General features: G+C 41.1%; 1 protein-coding gene and 1 long non-coding RNA gene across 2 annotated transcripts in view; one reads left to right on the top strand and one right to left on the bottom strand.

Annotated features, from left to right (window-relative positions):
* The window catches only part of LRRC52 (leucine rich repeat containing 52), a 40,481-nt gene extending 39,321 nt beyond the window's left edge, over window positions 1–1,160 (bottom strand). Inside the window, exon 1 of the mRNA XM_044003114.1 lies at window positions 542–1,160. Within this exon, the coding sequence (XP_043859049.1) occupies window positions 542–1,160 (619 nt within the window). The remainder of the gene's footprint in view (window positions 1–541) is intronic.
* Window positions 1,161–1,612: 452 nt separating this feature from the next.
* Window positions 1,613–14,522, top strand: LOC122753251. Its single transcript, XR_006356263.1, has 5 exons — window positions 1,613–1,687; window positions 9,173–9,311; window positions 11,004–11,104; window positions 14,194–14,283; window positions 14,399–14,522. It is a non-coding gene; the product is annotated as an uncharacterized LOC122753251 (long non-coding RNA).
* The last annotated feature ends 1,570 nt before the right edge of the window (window positions 14,523–16,092 follow it).

Below are 16,092 nucleotides of genomic sequence, written 5' to 3'. Positions count from 1 at the left end.
GAAATTTATATCTGAGGTAGAAGAAAGCTTTGCTTTGTCTACTTTATGAATTTGGGCTCGGTCCTATCTACTGGGGCAGAGTAGATCCTCAGTGAAGGTCTTCATAGGAAAGACTTTGAACTTCAATCAGTCAATCAACAAGCATTGAAAATCACCTACTATGAGCCAGACACTATGCACTGGTGAAATAGTCCATACTCACAAAAAGCTTACATTGTGATGGAAGAGAAAAGACATATACTCTGGATCCCTGCCCCCCCCACCCCCACCCTGCCCGCCCTGCGCTGAAGCTTGAAAGTCCACATGTGAGCTTTGGGAACTTAGACAAGTTGTCCCCAAAGTCTTGGTGCAGTTTAAAATTAATAGCAGATAACATCTTAACTAGCAGAGCAATATCTTAAAATAAAGCTACTCCCAATTTACTTCCATTTTTATTGTCTCTCCCTTTTATCTGCATTCCCTTACAACCCACCCCCAGTTTTCTTGTTGCCTTCTCTCCCCTTCCCCCCTTTCCCAGCCCCACACTAGTCCCTCTTCTCACCTGGGTATTCAATTTTTGTCACTATTAAGTACATGCTGAACTCCACCAACATGCAGTTACAGTTCCAGGGATTTCCTTTCAAATGTAGAGACTTGAGATTTGACAGGTGGTGGATGGTATGTACATCCAGGAATTCCAAACCTGTGTTGCTCAGATCCAGGTGTCTCAGGGAGGTGGTGTTGGCAAAGGTGTATTTATTGATCTCCTTGAGGTGGGGGTTGTGGGAAATGTTCAGGATCACCAGATGGTGGAGCATGCTGAAACCGTATGGGGAGATGAGACTGAGGTTGTTAAAACTGAGGTCAAGGTACATGAGTTTGTCGACTCCGATGAAGGTGTAATCCATGATCTGTGTGATTTTGTTGAACCTACAGTCTAAGTAGATGAGGTCAATGAGGAGACCTAAGCTCATGGCTGGTAAGATGGTGATCCTGTTTTCCTTCAGGATGAGTTGCCGAGTACTGAGTGGTACATTATCGGGAAACTCCACCAGGTCAGTGCAAACCACACCTAGTAATCCGCAGGTACATTTTTTCGGACAAAGATCATCTCCTGAGACCAGTCCTATTCCACAGGACAACAGCAACCACCAGGGCCAGCGGCCTGTCACAAGGGACATAATAAGGTGTTGTGGCTACCTTCGTCCCACCTTGCAGTCTGAGCAGAATGCAGGTGTGTGTGTGTGTGTGTGTGTGTGTGTGTGTGTGAGTGAGCGCGAGCGTGGCGGGGGGGGGGCAGACAGGAGAGTGAGGTGAGAAGGGTAAAGGGAGGGAGGCGAGTGGGGAGAGAGAGCTGGAAAGGACTATAAGATTCTACCTTCGTGCAAGCAATTTTTCCATTACAGGAAAACAGAACAGAAGTTGAGATGCGAGGCCTGACGCTGCACAGCCCTCTCTCTGTTCCGGAGCCCTGCAGATTGCTCACTCACACAGCCTCCGGGCACTTTGCCTACTTGGCTGCTTTAGAATTATTCACCCTTTCTCTAAGTTTGCAAGTCAAGGGGAGCCAGGGCAGAACCGCATGCCACTGTGGTTGCCAGGTGACACCTTTGTGATGTCAGTGGCTGCAAAACACAGTCGGACTATGGGAAAAAGAGTTCTCCTCTGTGCAGCTGGGGCACCGGGCCTGGTGCGGCTTTCTGCCTAGGTAAGCTGTGTGGGTGAAAGGCTCTGGAGCTGCTTGGGGACTTTTGGGAAAAAGTGTCTGCAGTTGGGATCCCTATGTTGGGGGTATGTGGAAGAGTGGATATGGTGGTGCTCTGTGTGTAGGTATGCAGAAAGAAAACAATTAGTCCTTAGAACAGGCAAATACCTTTTCAAGGTTAGAGCTCCAGTGAGTACCATTGTTAAGGTGGTATAGAGAGGAGGGATGGGCGAATGAGCCCAGGGTTGGATGAGAGCAGAGAGAAATCCAGTGATAAAGATAAATGTCACAAATGGCAAAGTGTTATATAACTAGGGGCTATTGTCATTGTCATCATTGTCATTATGAAATAATTTTTGGTGCAAGCAAATCTCTGGAGTATGGATGTTTGTGATAAGCAAGACACTTTCAATACTTATGAAAATTTTTAAAAATACATCTTCCTTTTCTGCATAATGACTGGTCATATAAGATACTTTCCAAGGAGCATCTTATTCTAACTCTATCATTTACGATTCAATGGTAATAACCACCAAGATAACAATAGTCACGAAAATTTACTCTGCCACAAAGTAGCACTTTGTGGTAACAGAGTTTTAATCATGAATTACTTCTTTTGAGCTGCACAAAACAACAGTATCAACACACTGTGGTCTAGGTGGGCAAAGTATTTTTCTTTTCTTTTCTTTTTTGGTGGGGCAATGAGGGTTGAGTGACTTGCCCAGGGTCACACAGCTAGTAAGTGACAAGTGTCTGAGGCCGGATTTGAACTCAGGTCCTCCTGAATCCAGGGCCAGTGCTTTATCCACTGAGCCACCTTGCTGCGCCCAGGGCAAGGTATATTTTAATCTTCATTAGAACACTCAGGGAAACTGATGATTAGAAAGGTTCAGTGACTTGCTCAGGGTCACACAGTAAGTAGAAGAGCTGGGGTCAGACCCCAGATCTCCTGTGCTCTCTCCACTGCACTGTCACAAGCACAATTAGCTTTAGAAAACCTCCTCCCCCCCAAATGGATAAAACTAGAGAGGGATTGATGTAAATGTTCATTTTAAAAGGAGGGCACTCCTTTTTATTTATTTATCTATCTATCTATCTATCTATCTATCTATCTATCTATCTATTTATTTATGTATTCATTCATCCATTTATTTATCTATTTATTTACTTATTTATTTATTCATTTATCTATTTATCTATTATCTATCTATCTATTTATTTATGTATTCATTCATCCATTTATTTATCTATTTATTTACTTATTTATTTATTTATTCATTTATCTATTTATCTATTATCTATCTATCTATCTATTTATTTATTTTAGCAAAGAATTCTCCCGGGGGGAGGGCACTTTAAAAGGTGAGCCCTTCAAGGCACTGAAGGGCAGTTTGCTAGGTGGCTCAGTGGACAGAGTGCCAAAAAAGACCCAAGGTCAAATCTGGCTTTAGATATTTTAGCTGTATGACTCAGCTTATTCTTTGTGACTTGGTTTCCTTGTCTGTAAAATGGGGACAATAGTAGCCCATACCTTGTTGTTGTGAGATAATATTTGTAAAGTGTTTTGCAAACCTTACAGAGCCATATAAATTCCAGTTATTATGATAGATTGTGACCTTCTTGAGCAAGAAGGGGATAAAGTAGGAAAGGGTTGCCTTCCTAGGAGAAAAGGGCAGAGAAACTGGAAGCTAAAGTGATAAGAGCGATCAACCTCCACTGAGATGAATATATAAACTGAGGGGAAAATAGGTTGTGGTTTACAAAAGTCCAACTTTGGAACAATTTGTCAGAAACACATTTATCAAAAGAGTGTGTTAATAATAAATACACATACATAGGTGTGAAAGCCTCTCTGATGCCTGGGTTATCCTAGTGAGACAAGAGCACAGGCAGGTGGTTATGTTGTTAGTTATATTCATCCATGAAGTTTCTTTTTTTAAACTAAGCACACCCTGGGTTCTTGATGCTGAATTAGGCAAGATCTGAGAGACTCAGGGGAGTCTACCCAATTGAAAGTGACCTTATTGAAGCAGATAGGCCAGATGCTTAAAGTAAGGGTCCTAATGAAAGATATGCATGTATTCTTCCTATGCCCAATGCTTTCTTTTCCATCATGCCCAGAGCTTAACTGTCTAAGAGCCACTTTAGGCAATGGTCATCCTGATTCAAAGAAGCAATGTAGTACAGTGGAAAGAGCAGTCAATTTCGAAATTCAAGACCTGACTTAAAAATCCTGCCTCTGCTACTTATAAATTGTGTGACTTGAGGTGAGACTTTCAGCCTCTCTGTGCTTCAGTTTTCTCCTCTATAAAATGAGGTGATGGGACTAGATGGCCCTTCCTGCTCTAAATCTTTGATTCTATGAACCAAAAAGACGAATAGTTCACATTTTAGAGGGCTTCACAATTGACTTTCTACCTAACAACCCAGAGTAGGGGGCGGGTTGAGTTAGTGCAAGTATTTTTCTCATATTATAGATGTGGAAACTAAAGTTCACAGATGCCGAATTGCTGGTCACATGGCTAGCAAACCCATCATTGAATTTTAAGGTTGGAAGGGACACCAGAAATCCTTTTTTTTTTTTTTTTTTTGCGGGGCAATGAGGGTTAAGTGACTTACCCAGGGTTACACAGCTAGTAAGTGTCAAGTGTCTGAGGCTGGATTTGAACTCAGGTCCTCCTGAATCCAGGGCCAGTACTTTATTCACTGTGCCACCTAGTTGCCTCCAGATATCTTTTAATTCAATAAGAATTTCCTCTGTCTCATGCCCCTCCCCCTCTTTCCCTCCCCTCCCTCCCTCCTTCCCTCCTTCCCTTCCTTCCTTCCTTCCTTCCTTCCTTCCTTCCTTCCTTCCTTCCTTCCTTCCTTCCTTCCTTCCTTCCTTCCTTCCTTCCTTCCTTCCTTCCTTCCTTCCTTCCTTCCTTCCTTCCTTCCATTTTTCCTACATTCTACTGGGGGAAGAATGTGGTTTAACCTCAGTTTGATCAGGAATGCCCTTGCCAAGTGTTCAGGTTTGGATTTAACCCTAACTAGTCTTATTTCCAGTAAACAACATTACCTCCCTAAAATGCTATTATTGGTCTGGGTCTGTGACCTCATTGGCATAGGGAACTCCCAGTAGAAAACTCCTTTGGCTGGTGCAGATCACCACCTGTTCTGCAACTGAGCGTCTAACAGAGCTGTCTTGGGGCACTGAGAGGTCAAGTGATTTCGTCAATATCATATGGCTCATTAGCAGGTATTTGGCAAAGGAGAACTTGAACCCCGGTCTCTGGGTGGTCAGCTTTTTAGGCACTGTGCCAACTGCTTCTGTAATCATAATAAAAGCACTACTGCTTGTTAATGCTGCTTAGCAAAGCTTGTATAATTTGATCCAGGAGATCTCTAGACATTTTTTTTCTCCATGATTATGACTATGTCTAATGGTTGAAGAGTTTGTTGATTTGAAAGGCCTGTTTAACCAGTAGCCAGGTGGTGCAGTGGATAGAATGTTGTACCTTGGTTAAGGAAGACCTGAGTTCAAATCCAGTTTCAGTAAAGGTATGTTCCTGGGCAAGTCACTTAACCTCTGTCTGCTTTGCTTTCTCTATCTGTACAAATGAAGATAATAACAACACCCACCTCCCAGGGTTGTTGTGAAGATAAAATGAGATAATGCTCGTAAAGCACTTTGGAAACCTTAAAGTGCTATATAAAGAAATGTTAGCTGTCATTAACCAGTGGTGACTTGGCCAGAGGATGCTCATTTCTAAGGACATAACAGAGGGCACTGATTTTATAGTTGGAAAACCTGGGCTTAAATCAAAGCTCACTATCTCCTGACTGCCTCTGTGACCTTGGCAAAGAGCCTTAACTCCTTAGGGCCTCAGTTTCCTCACTGGTAAATGGCAGCCTGGTAGAGTGGAAATATTGTTGGCTCTGGAGTGAAATCAAGTGGGCAATCAAGCCCAAGGTCTCTTTGAATAGTGAGCGGCCTAGTCTCTGAACCCCCAATTCCCTCTCTCCTTCTTATAAAAACACTGTTGGTTAGCTATGGTTAGGAAAGCCTCTGATAATCTAATTCGTACTAATGGGTTAATGTCTGATATCAGCATAATATGCTCCACCTCAGGAACAATTTTCATCTGTCAGTGTGACCTTGGACTAGTCACTTTCTTGGTGTGTAAAAAGAAGAGACTGGACTAGATGGCCACTAAATCCATGTTCTTCTTACCAGGGGATGTGTAAGGTCCCTTTCAGTTCCTGTGATGCTGGATTTGTTCTGTTTCGTTTCTTCTCTCTCTCTCTCTCTCTCTCTCTCTCTCTCTCCAGGCAGTGAGGGCTAAGTGACTTGCCCAGGGTCACACAGCTAGTAAGTGTCAAATGTCTAAGGTCACATTTGAACTCAGGTCCTCCTGAATCCAGGGCAGGTGCTTTATCCACTGAGCCACCTAGCTGCCCATAAGCTGAATGAGTTTCAGTAACTCCATCTATCTGTCTGTCTATCTATCTATCTATCTATCTATCTATCTATCTATCTATCTATCTATCTATCTATCTATCTATCTATCCATCTATCCATCTATCCATCCGTTTATTTGTTTGTCCATTCATTCATTGATTTGTTTGTTTACTCATTTATTTATTAATCTATTCATTTATCTATTCACTCATTCATCAACCTATCTATCTATTTATTTAGTTATTCATTCACTTATTTATTTGTTTATTTGCGGGGCAATAAGGGTTAAGTGATTTGCCCAGGGTCACACAGTTAGTCACATGTCTGAGGCTGGATTTGAACTCAGGTCCTCTTGAATCCAGGGTTGGTGCTTTATCCATTGTGCCACCTAGCTGCCCCATCTCCTAGATACCCTCTCTCTCTTTTTTAAATGGCTGAACAGGTTGTGGCATATGATTGTGATGGGATACTACTGTGTCATAAGAAATGAGGATTTCCATGCTCTTAGAAAAACATGGAAAAAGATCTGTGTTTCCTTCCTAATAAGATAGTTAAACCTGATTAGTCCCTGGCACAACTGTGAAGCAGGTGAAATTTGTCTTTGGTTCATCCACACCTTTCTTTTCAGCCTCCCTGTGATACTCGCTTTCCCCAATCACCTGATATCCTTCTGCTGACTGCCTGAGGTCTCTTTGGATGGTGACCCAGGCTCTGAACCCCCAATTCCCTCTCTCCCTTTTTTCCCCCAAAAGCATTCTGAGTTAGCTATGCCTAGAAAAAAAAGCCTCTGATAAAGACTGATAGTAGACGGTGCCCCCCCCCTCAGGAGTATTTGCATTTTAACATGGTCAGCCCCCAAAGAGATATTTTAGGTATCAGATGTGGAGACCTGTGGAGGAGATATTTTGGGGATGAAGGGTCTTTGGGGGGGTGCTTCTCAAATCTCCTCATTTCAGTCTACTCAGAAGGTCAATCTTCTGAGGTTGGGTTCTCTTTTTAAAATTTGGTTTTGGTTAAAGCTGAGAGGTGCTTAATCAAAGCTGATGTCGCATTATTCCACCTCTGAACCTTTAACAGGGACCATCCTTGACCCTCTTTAGTGGGGATATCAAGTGACTGGGCACATGAGAGGATAATCAGAAGCACGATCACATTAGGACAAACTCATTGGCTTATCATGGCCTTGGGTAGAGATCTATTTTTAGCTCTTTCTATCAGCATCACTGCCTCTCCAGATGAATACTGCTTTCTCAGGTGCCAGAGTGTCTCCAGACATTTTCCCCAGGGGCCCTGAAAGGAATCATCATTGTTCAGTGGAAAAAGCACCAGCTAGGGAATGAAAAGATTTGTGTCTGGATCCCATGACTTGAGTGCCAGAGGCCCTTGACCCTCAACCCAATGGCCACCAAGAAAATAGGGAAGGGTTTAGAAGATCTGGTCAAGGACATGGCTGTTGGGGTCCCGTGATGCAGATTCATCACTTTCTACCCTTCTACCTTCCCTGTGCCCAAGACTCTAGGCAATTAACAGTATGACTCCAGCGTGCAATATTTATCTGGGGAAACACACACACACACACATATCTACATCTATATCTCCATCTCCATCTCCATATATACCTATCTATCTCTATCTCTATCTCGAGATATAGATATACATATATGTACATATGCTTGTATATGTATATACACACATGCACACACAATACAAGGGGATACTGAGACTTATGAAGATAGTGAGGAGACCCCTATATGGATGCCACTTTGCTGTGAAGAGGTCACCCCTTGTTCTCTATTTTCCCTCTGCCCATGCCCCACCTCCATCCTGCAACAGCTATAGGATGGGCCAGCCTGTAACAAGAGCCAAGCAATTTTGCTTCTGCATGCTTTTATTTTCTGGATGTAGATAACCCTGGCATAGACTGAGAATCTGGTGCCCTCCTCAGGACCATAAGTAGCAGCTGTTGCCTTTTCCACTGTGCTTCTTCATCTGCCTCACCCTTCTGATTTGTTGCGACAAGTAGGGCTGAGTCCTGGCTCTTCCATTTGCCAGCCAGGTGACCTTGGGCACATCTGAGTCTCAATTTCTTCATCCGTAAAATGGAGATCATGCTTACCTTATGTTCCTTATTTAAGACACTTTATCACATATACATGGAAACTGTTCCTATTGTTGTTGTTGCTATCTGGAAGGGGAGGTGAGCCATAAAGAACTGAAACCAGCTGCTGTGACTAGGAGAGAAAGGAGATAAATCCTTGCACTGTGAAGGAAGAGTGATTGGACCAAAATATAGGAGCTGAAATACCTATGTAGAAGTAATGAGGGGCAAATGATGTGGGAAAACAGAATTCCAAAGTACACTCTGAAATTCTGTGACTCTGAGGAGAAGGGAAGAGGCAGGAATAAGCATTTATATAAAACCTACTATGTGCCAACCACTGGGTTAAGAGCTTTTTTTCTTTCTTTTTTTTTTGGTGGGGCAATGAGAATTGTGACTTGCCCAAGGTCACACAGCTAGTAAGTGTCAAGTGTCTGAGGCAGGATTTGAACCCAGGTCCTCCTGAATCCAGGGCTTTATCTGGCTGTCCCAAGGGCTTTTTTTCCCAAACAAATATCTCATTTGACCTTCACAACAATCCTGGGAAGTTGGTACTATTATCTTCATTTTACACTTGAGGAAACCAAAGGATAAGTGACTTAGACATGATCATACAGCTAGTAAATTTCTGAGGTTAGATTTGAAATCAGCTCTTCCTGACTCTAGGCCCAGTCACCTATCCACTGTACCACCAGGTGCCTTTGGAAAGCTCTTATTCATTTACCAGGGAAATAAATAATGCAAAAACATGACATGCTATTTCTTTATGTTATTAGTGCCCATCATTACTCAGAAAATAGCTGTCGCCTTGTGAAATTTTTGCATTTCTCAAATCAATAGTGATTTAGAGCATTTTTATATGACTATAGATAGCATTGATTTCTTCATCCGAAAACTGCATGTTTATCTCCTTTGACCATCTATCAATTGTAACCTTCTCATTTTCCAGAGGAAGCAATTGGGGACCAAAGAGATAAGTTGGTTTGACCAAAGTCACATAAGTTGTGAGTGGACAAGTCTGGATTTGAACACGAGTCCTCTGATTCTATATCTTCGACCCTTTCTAAAGGGCCATTGCTGCGTGCCAGGTATGTAACATGGAATTAAAAATTAGTAAAATACCCTTATTTGATATTTTCTAAAACTACCTCCTCCCATGCCTCATCATAGTAATTTTTGAAGATACTTGTCCCCAGTTCTCCTAGTGAGCCATCAAGGACAGCAGGCAGGATGTTAGGGAGTTATCCATAGAATCATTATTGGTCATGCTGGGATTTTAGCATGGGAACAAGACAGCAATGAAAAGCCCAGGCTGTGCATCCATTGATGAGGTATGAATGAAATTCTACAAACCCCAGGTCTAGAGAGGGCCTTTTCTCAAGAACCAAGAGCCCAAGATGCCCAGATCACGCCCTTCTCTGTGTACTCTGGTGCTTCTCTCCACCATTTCTGTTTTTTCCCTTCTAGATCTGGATTCCTTATTAAAAGACAGGAGCACACGCCATTACAGAAGTTTGTGCTTTCCAAAAACAGTTACTAAATGTGAAAAAGGTTATGAAGCAATAAGAGGAGGGAAGTTTGTGGGAGGGGGCTGGTTCCTGGGGGGAGGCAACCCCAACATCCCTACTATCTAGGCCCCTCCCAAGGCCTGAATGGGGCCAAGGGGGCCAAGGGAGCCATATAGAGGCCTCTAGCCCGGGACCTGCCCAGCAGGAGGGCAACATTAGAGAAGGCTGAAGGGCCAAGGGCAAGGGGAGGGTGGAAGATGATAGAGACTACTCCCATTCATTCACTCAGGAGCCACTGCAGGGATAGGGGCACTCTCCTTACTGTCACCCTACCCCATGAAGTCTCTCTCATTTTAAAATTTCCTTTACTGGTGGGTAAGACTTTGACATTAGTAAACTGTAACTTCTCATGTTTCCTATGCCTCAGGGTATTAGGAAATGATGTAGTGTATGCTGAGTAATTAATAGCAGAAATGGGACAAGGCATCATCCAAGTATGATGCTGCATTCTGGAGATTAAATGGGCAACTAGCATACCAGTCCAAAGCCCCAAATCCACAAAATAAAACATTCAGGGGTAAGGATTGGAGTGACGCCACCTGCTGGAGAGTTACTGTAGGAAAGCTCCGCCATGAGAAGGGGGAATATTTGTAAAAGCTTTTTATATTCATGTGATCAAGTTTATATTTTGTAATACTCTTATTAATGTTAAGTTCAAATTCATTTAGATTTTCCCAGTTAGAATTTCATTGTCTTTTATTCTTCCATGTATATTTTGTTGTATTCATTTATCTCTATTTTAAAACAATGCAAGATGTTTTTTTCATAATACAATGTTTTTTGTTTTGATTTGTTTTGTTTTTTTTTTGCGGGGCAATGGGGATTAAGTGACTTGCCCAAGGTCACACAGCTAGTAAGTGTCAAGTGTCTGAGGCTGGATTTGAACTCAGGTCCTCCTGAATTCAAGGCCAGTGCTTTATCCACTATGCCACCTAGCTGCCCCTCATAATACAATGTTAATTCTGGGAGTATTGTGCTCCCATATTCTGAGTTGTTTGTTTTTTGTTATTTTTTCTCTCAACTGATTATTTGATCAAACTCTATAAAGCATTTCGCTGGTAAATTGGTTGCCATGGCAAGTGTAAATTGATTCTAGAAGTATTATTTTTGATAAGCATATTCAAAAAAATTTCCCCTTTCTCCCTTTTTGATATTGTTATTAATATATTGTTTGTTAGCATAGGGTATTATATTCTGTTGTTTTTTATATAGAAGAGGAATACATGCAAGAGCAGACATTGAACTGTCACATGAGGGGAGACATGCACGAAGTCAAGGTACGGCCGAGGGAACGACTTCTGACAAACACTGAGGTTGGTTTCTCTTGGTTTAATTTTAGCCCCTTACACAGGATTCTGGGCAGGACCATATGATCTGAATTTAGGAATAATATGTCTAAAACCAATAGTTGGTCATATTGAGTAGGGTCAAAGAGTAAATGGATAGAACATTATGGGATTTTGACTAAGAATTTGCTTTGCACAAAGCAGTATCGCAAGACAGTGACATGACCATTTTTATTGTCAAAGCTCACTAGTTATTTTCTTCCTGTTTTTTTTTTGCAGGGCAATGAGGGTTAAGTGACTTGTCCAGGGTTGAACTCAGGTCTTCCTGAATCCAGGGCCGGTGCTTTATCCACTGTGCCACCTAACTGCCCCTTCCTGTTTTTCTTGTGTAGCCACCTACAACCCAGCTAGAGATAATACAGTTATGGACTTGGATATGCCCCAGAGAGGTATGTAAGGAAAGATTGAAATGAGAGCCAACTGTCATCCTAGATCACCAATCAGGACTAGGCATGCATGACTTCTTTTTAGCCACTCATGGACATACACAGACCCAGTAGAGATTTTATGGCCAATTCAATGCCAGAACCTTACAGTTAGAAGAGATCTCAGATAGCACCTATTACAAGTCATACCAGAAAAGGGATACTCTCCATAGTATCACCAATAAGCAATCATCAAATCTTCAAGTGGGTATCTCCAGTGCTGGCAAACTGCTTTCTTCCTGCTAGATAGCCTATTCTATATTTGGACAACTCTAACCATTAGTAAATTTTTCCAAGTCAAAATATGCCTCTTTGCAATTTCATGTTATTTCTATTTCTGCTTTCTTGGGTTCTACTGAAACAAATCTTCCTTTTCCAAAATGATACTCTTTAAAATACTTGAAGAAAGTTTTTATGTCCTCATCCTAAATATGCATTTATTCAGGTGAAATCGATCTATTTCAACTACCTAATATGGTATGTTTTCCAGTACTCTTACTACCCTAGACATCTTCCTCCAGATTCTTCCCAGATTGTCTATGTGTTTCTTAACATGCAGTGCCCAGAATGAACATTGTCTTGTAGCTAGTTGGAGTAGATGGGGTGCAGTGGATAGAGCACCGGCCCTGGAGTCAGGAGTAGCTGAGTTCAAATCCAGCCTCAGACACTTAACACTTACTAGCTGTGTGATCCTGGGCAAGTCACTTAACCCCAATTGCCTCACTTAAAAAATTAAAAATAAATAAATGGAGTAGAGTGAGTTAACTACCTTCCTTGTTCTGTACACTATACCTCTCAAGCATCCGAAGATGAAGTGTGTCCATTAAAGTCCTTCTTGGGTGCTTCATTGTGGCATGGAGGTAACCCTGGTTCCTCAAAAGCTATTCTATCTCTTACAAAACTGGAAAAGTTGGGAGCCCAGGACCAGTGATAGATAGACTGCCATTTCAGGACCAGAATTCTCATTAGGTACTCTCTAAGTTCAGAGAGTTTGCAGGATGATGATGGTTTTTTCTTTTACTTTACATACCTACTAAAGTTAAAGAAAAATTCCAAACTGTTCTATGATAGGGACCATGGTCACTTACAAAATTACAGGTCATTGAAGTTAGATCAGATGAGATTTTTTTTGGCAAGGATAACACTGCTAATTTTGTAGTCCCTGGCAGCCCTTGGGGCCCTCCCAACCAAAAAACCCCTACTGTTTACCCCTGAGTTCCTCACCTAGCTCTGTCTTCCTCATCCTGTACTATGCTGTTGTGTTTTTGGGCCCCCAAATTGGACTTTATATTTATTTCTTTAAAATCTAATTTTGTTAGCTTTGCCCCATTATTCTAGCCTGATAAAAATCTTTTCTGGATCCCAATTCTATTCTCTAACATGTTTGCTCTCAGTTTTGTGACACCTCTAGATTTGATGAGCAAGGCCCTCATACCTTCATCCAAGTTATTGATAGAAATGTCAGATACACTAAAGCTCAGAATGAGTTGAGGCTGATGATGAATCCTAAAGGCAACAAAAATGGCTTTTAAAGCTATATTTAGGACCAGAGGAAAACCAAAGAAGGGATCTGACTGCTGCTCAGGGAATTTCAAGTGTTTGAGTGAATTACCCAGCCTCAAAATATCACAGACATCTTTGACTCTTTACTCTCTCTGATCCCATCATGTCCAGTCAGTTTCTAAGTCCTTTTATTTCTATGTACATAATATTTCTTGCTGTTTCCTCCATTCGACTTCAGTTGATACCACTCCAATTAATGTCCTGTCTCCTCACCTGAACTATTGCACTAGCCTACTTCCTTGCCTTCAGTCTCTCCCCTCTTAAATTCTTTATATTCCCACCAGAAGATCTGAAAGCACAGTTTTTATCATAATAATAACTGAAATTTATGTAATGCTTTAAGGTTTAAAAAGGATGATACAGGAGCACTGGCCCTGGATTCAGGAGGATCTGAGTTCAAATCTGGCCTCAGACACTTGACACTTACTAGCTGTATGACCCTGGGCAAGTCACTTAACCCCAATTGCTTCACCAAAAAAAAACCCCTAAACAAAACCAAAACCAAAAATAAAACAAACCCAAAGAATGATACATACACTGGTTCATTTGATACAACATTTAGGTACTAAACTTGTTATTTTTAACTGAGGAAACCAAGGAAACTGAGGGTCAGAGAGGATAAGTGAGTGCCTTTCTCATGCCCACATAGTTAGCAACCATTGGAATCAGGGTTAAAATCCAGATTTTTTTTTTGCCTCTGAGCCTGGTGGTCTTTAAATTGTACAAAATTCCTCAGTGGCAAGAAAAATTTTCAATGACTGCCCAATAAAATATAAAAACTTTCAGTGGCTGTCCAGTAAAAATTGAAAACCCTTTTCCTAGCAATATGGGACCTATGAAATCTGGTTGCAACCTATCTTTCTAACTTAATCATATGCTATTTCTTTATGATCTGTACTGTTCAATCAAACTGACTCCTTTCCATTTCCTATCTTGGTGCCTTTGCACACACCATCTTTTATGCCTGCAATAATTTTTCTCAATATCTGTTGTTGTCTCTCTTTGATGGTCAAGTACCATATAAAACACAACCCATGTATGGTGTTTTGTTTTGTTTTTCTCCTTCAGGTAGTGAATTACTAGGGTCCTGCTTTGTCAGCACCATGGCCAGCACGCTGCTCTTTTCATCTGAAGCTCACCTCTTATTGACGGCACCAGGTCCGTTCCTTTATATAGCAGCCCGTCTTTCAAAGGGCTTGAAACATTTTTTAGGTTTTATATGAATTCCCCTAACAGTGATGTGACATACTGATGCATCATCCTTCTTTTACAGATGGGGAATTGAAAAGGAAATGTGACTTACTCAAGATTGCTCAGAGAGGAGAGTCAGATGTCGAGGGAGCAAATGGAAACCAGATCTATCTGGTGACTGGTGTAAATACCTTTGTAATTTCCACTATGCTATACCTACTGACACTATTATGAAGATTCTGTCTAGATTTTTCCAGTTTCCAGAATCAACTAGACAATTCTTAATTCAATCCAATGCAATTCAGAACACTTATTTTGATGCTGTGGATACGAAGAAAGTTATGAATAGACTCTGCTTTCAAGGATGTTATGATCTAAAGTGGTAGAAAAGACATATGCCCCAAAACTTTGATACACAAAGCATATTCAGAATGGTTCAGGTAAGATAGAACAACAAATTTAAAGGAGAGATTATTTCCTGATAAAAGACTGAAGAAAGTTTTCAGAGAAGATTAGGAACATGAATTGGATCTTGAAGAATTTGAGAGGACTTGTGGAAGTGAGCAGATGAACAATTACTTTGTATAGATTAAATTCCATTTCAACAGATGATATTACAAGGACAAATCTCCACATAACCCTCAAACTTACAATTCCCAGCTGCTTTCCTGTTTATTGGAGTGATGATAGTTTATACTCAGAGATTATAAAGCAGCATGGTATGTAACATTGGATTGAAATCTGGCCTTGAAGCTGGGAAGACCCAGATTCAAGTCCCACCTCTGGATGAGGGATTCTGGGTAAATCCTTTAAAACTTCAGTGCTTTAGACAACTCTGTAAGACCATCTGTTGTAAAGAATGTGCCAATCTGCATTAACAGAGGGGGTTTACTCACCTGGGAGTTTTTTATAAGAGTGAAATCACAGATCCAAGCTCTATTTCCTAAAATTCTAATCTAATGAAAACTTATGGACAATTCCTTGAGGATACTTATCATTATAATGGAAACTGACTTGTACTTAAAATTATTGGGGGCACAAGGGAAATTAGAAAAACATCTGAAGGAAATTGAATGAGTCCCATTTCTCTTTGCCCTCTCCTTTTTGGCTAGTTTTCTGGGAAAATCGATGAGGGAGAAAGGGGACAAGTCTGTAATCAGCTATAAGTATATGCTAGTGGTTTCTTAGCTTGCTCATAGGTAGAGTTCTTTTGGGTTACAAAAAGAAGGAATATATTGGATTCTGAGGCAGCTACACATAGATTTGTAATGTGGGAGAAGAAAAAAATCTGTAATTCTAGAATTTTTTCAAACTTCTCTGAAAGGCTTTGGTTTCCATGTTAGTCTGGCCATCCAAGTGGGTCTCCTTTTGAATTGGCTCTTACTGTACAGAAACCATGCTATCATATCATTAATATTATGAGACTTATGAGAGGACACGATAAGGAGCACATGGGGCTATATGGAAAGACTTAGCTTACTCAGGCTCATTTAAAGAATTTTTAATATACCCTGTACTATGCTCATCATGGGGGGGGGGAGAGGAAGGGACAGAGCTCAGAAAAGCTCAAATTTTTAAATATTGCTGCTGCTGTTGTTGTTGCTGCTGCTACTACTACTACTACTACTTCAACTGCTATACTCCACCAAGAAAATACGCTGCCTCCAGATTAGGTCACCACTTATAAAACCTCACAGCAGGCATTTAAATTGTTGTTGTTGTCTAGTCATTTCACTTGTGTTGGTTTTTTTCATGACCTCATTTAAAATTTTTATT

Source organism: Dromiciops gliroides, chromosome 4, assembly GCF_019393635.1.
Source record: "Dromiciops gliroides isolate mDroGli1 chromosome 4, mDroGli1.pri, whole genome shotgun sequence".
In the NCBI taxonomy this organism is placed as follows: Eukaryota; Metazoa; Chordata; class Mammalia; order Microbiotheria; family Microbiotheriidae; genus Dromiciops; species Dromiciops gliroides.
The sequence above is the reverse complement of the archived record's forward strand: the minus strand, read 5'-3'. Positions and strand labels throughout refer to the sequence as shown.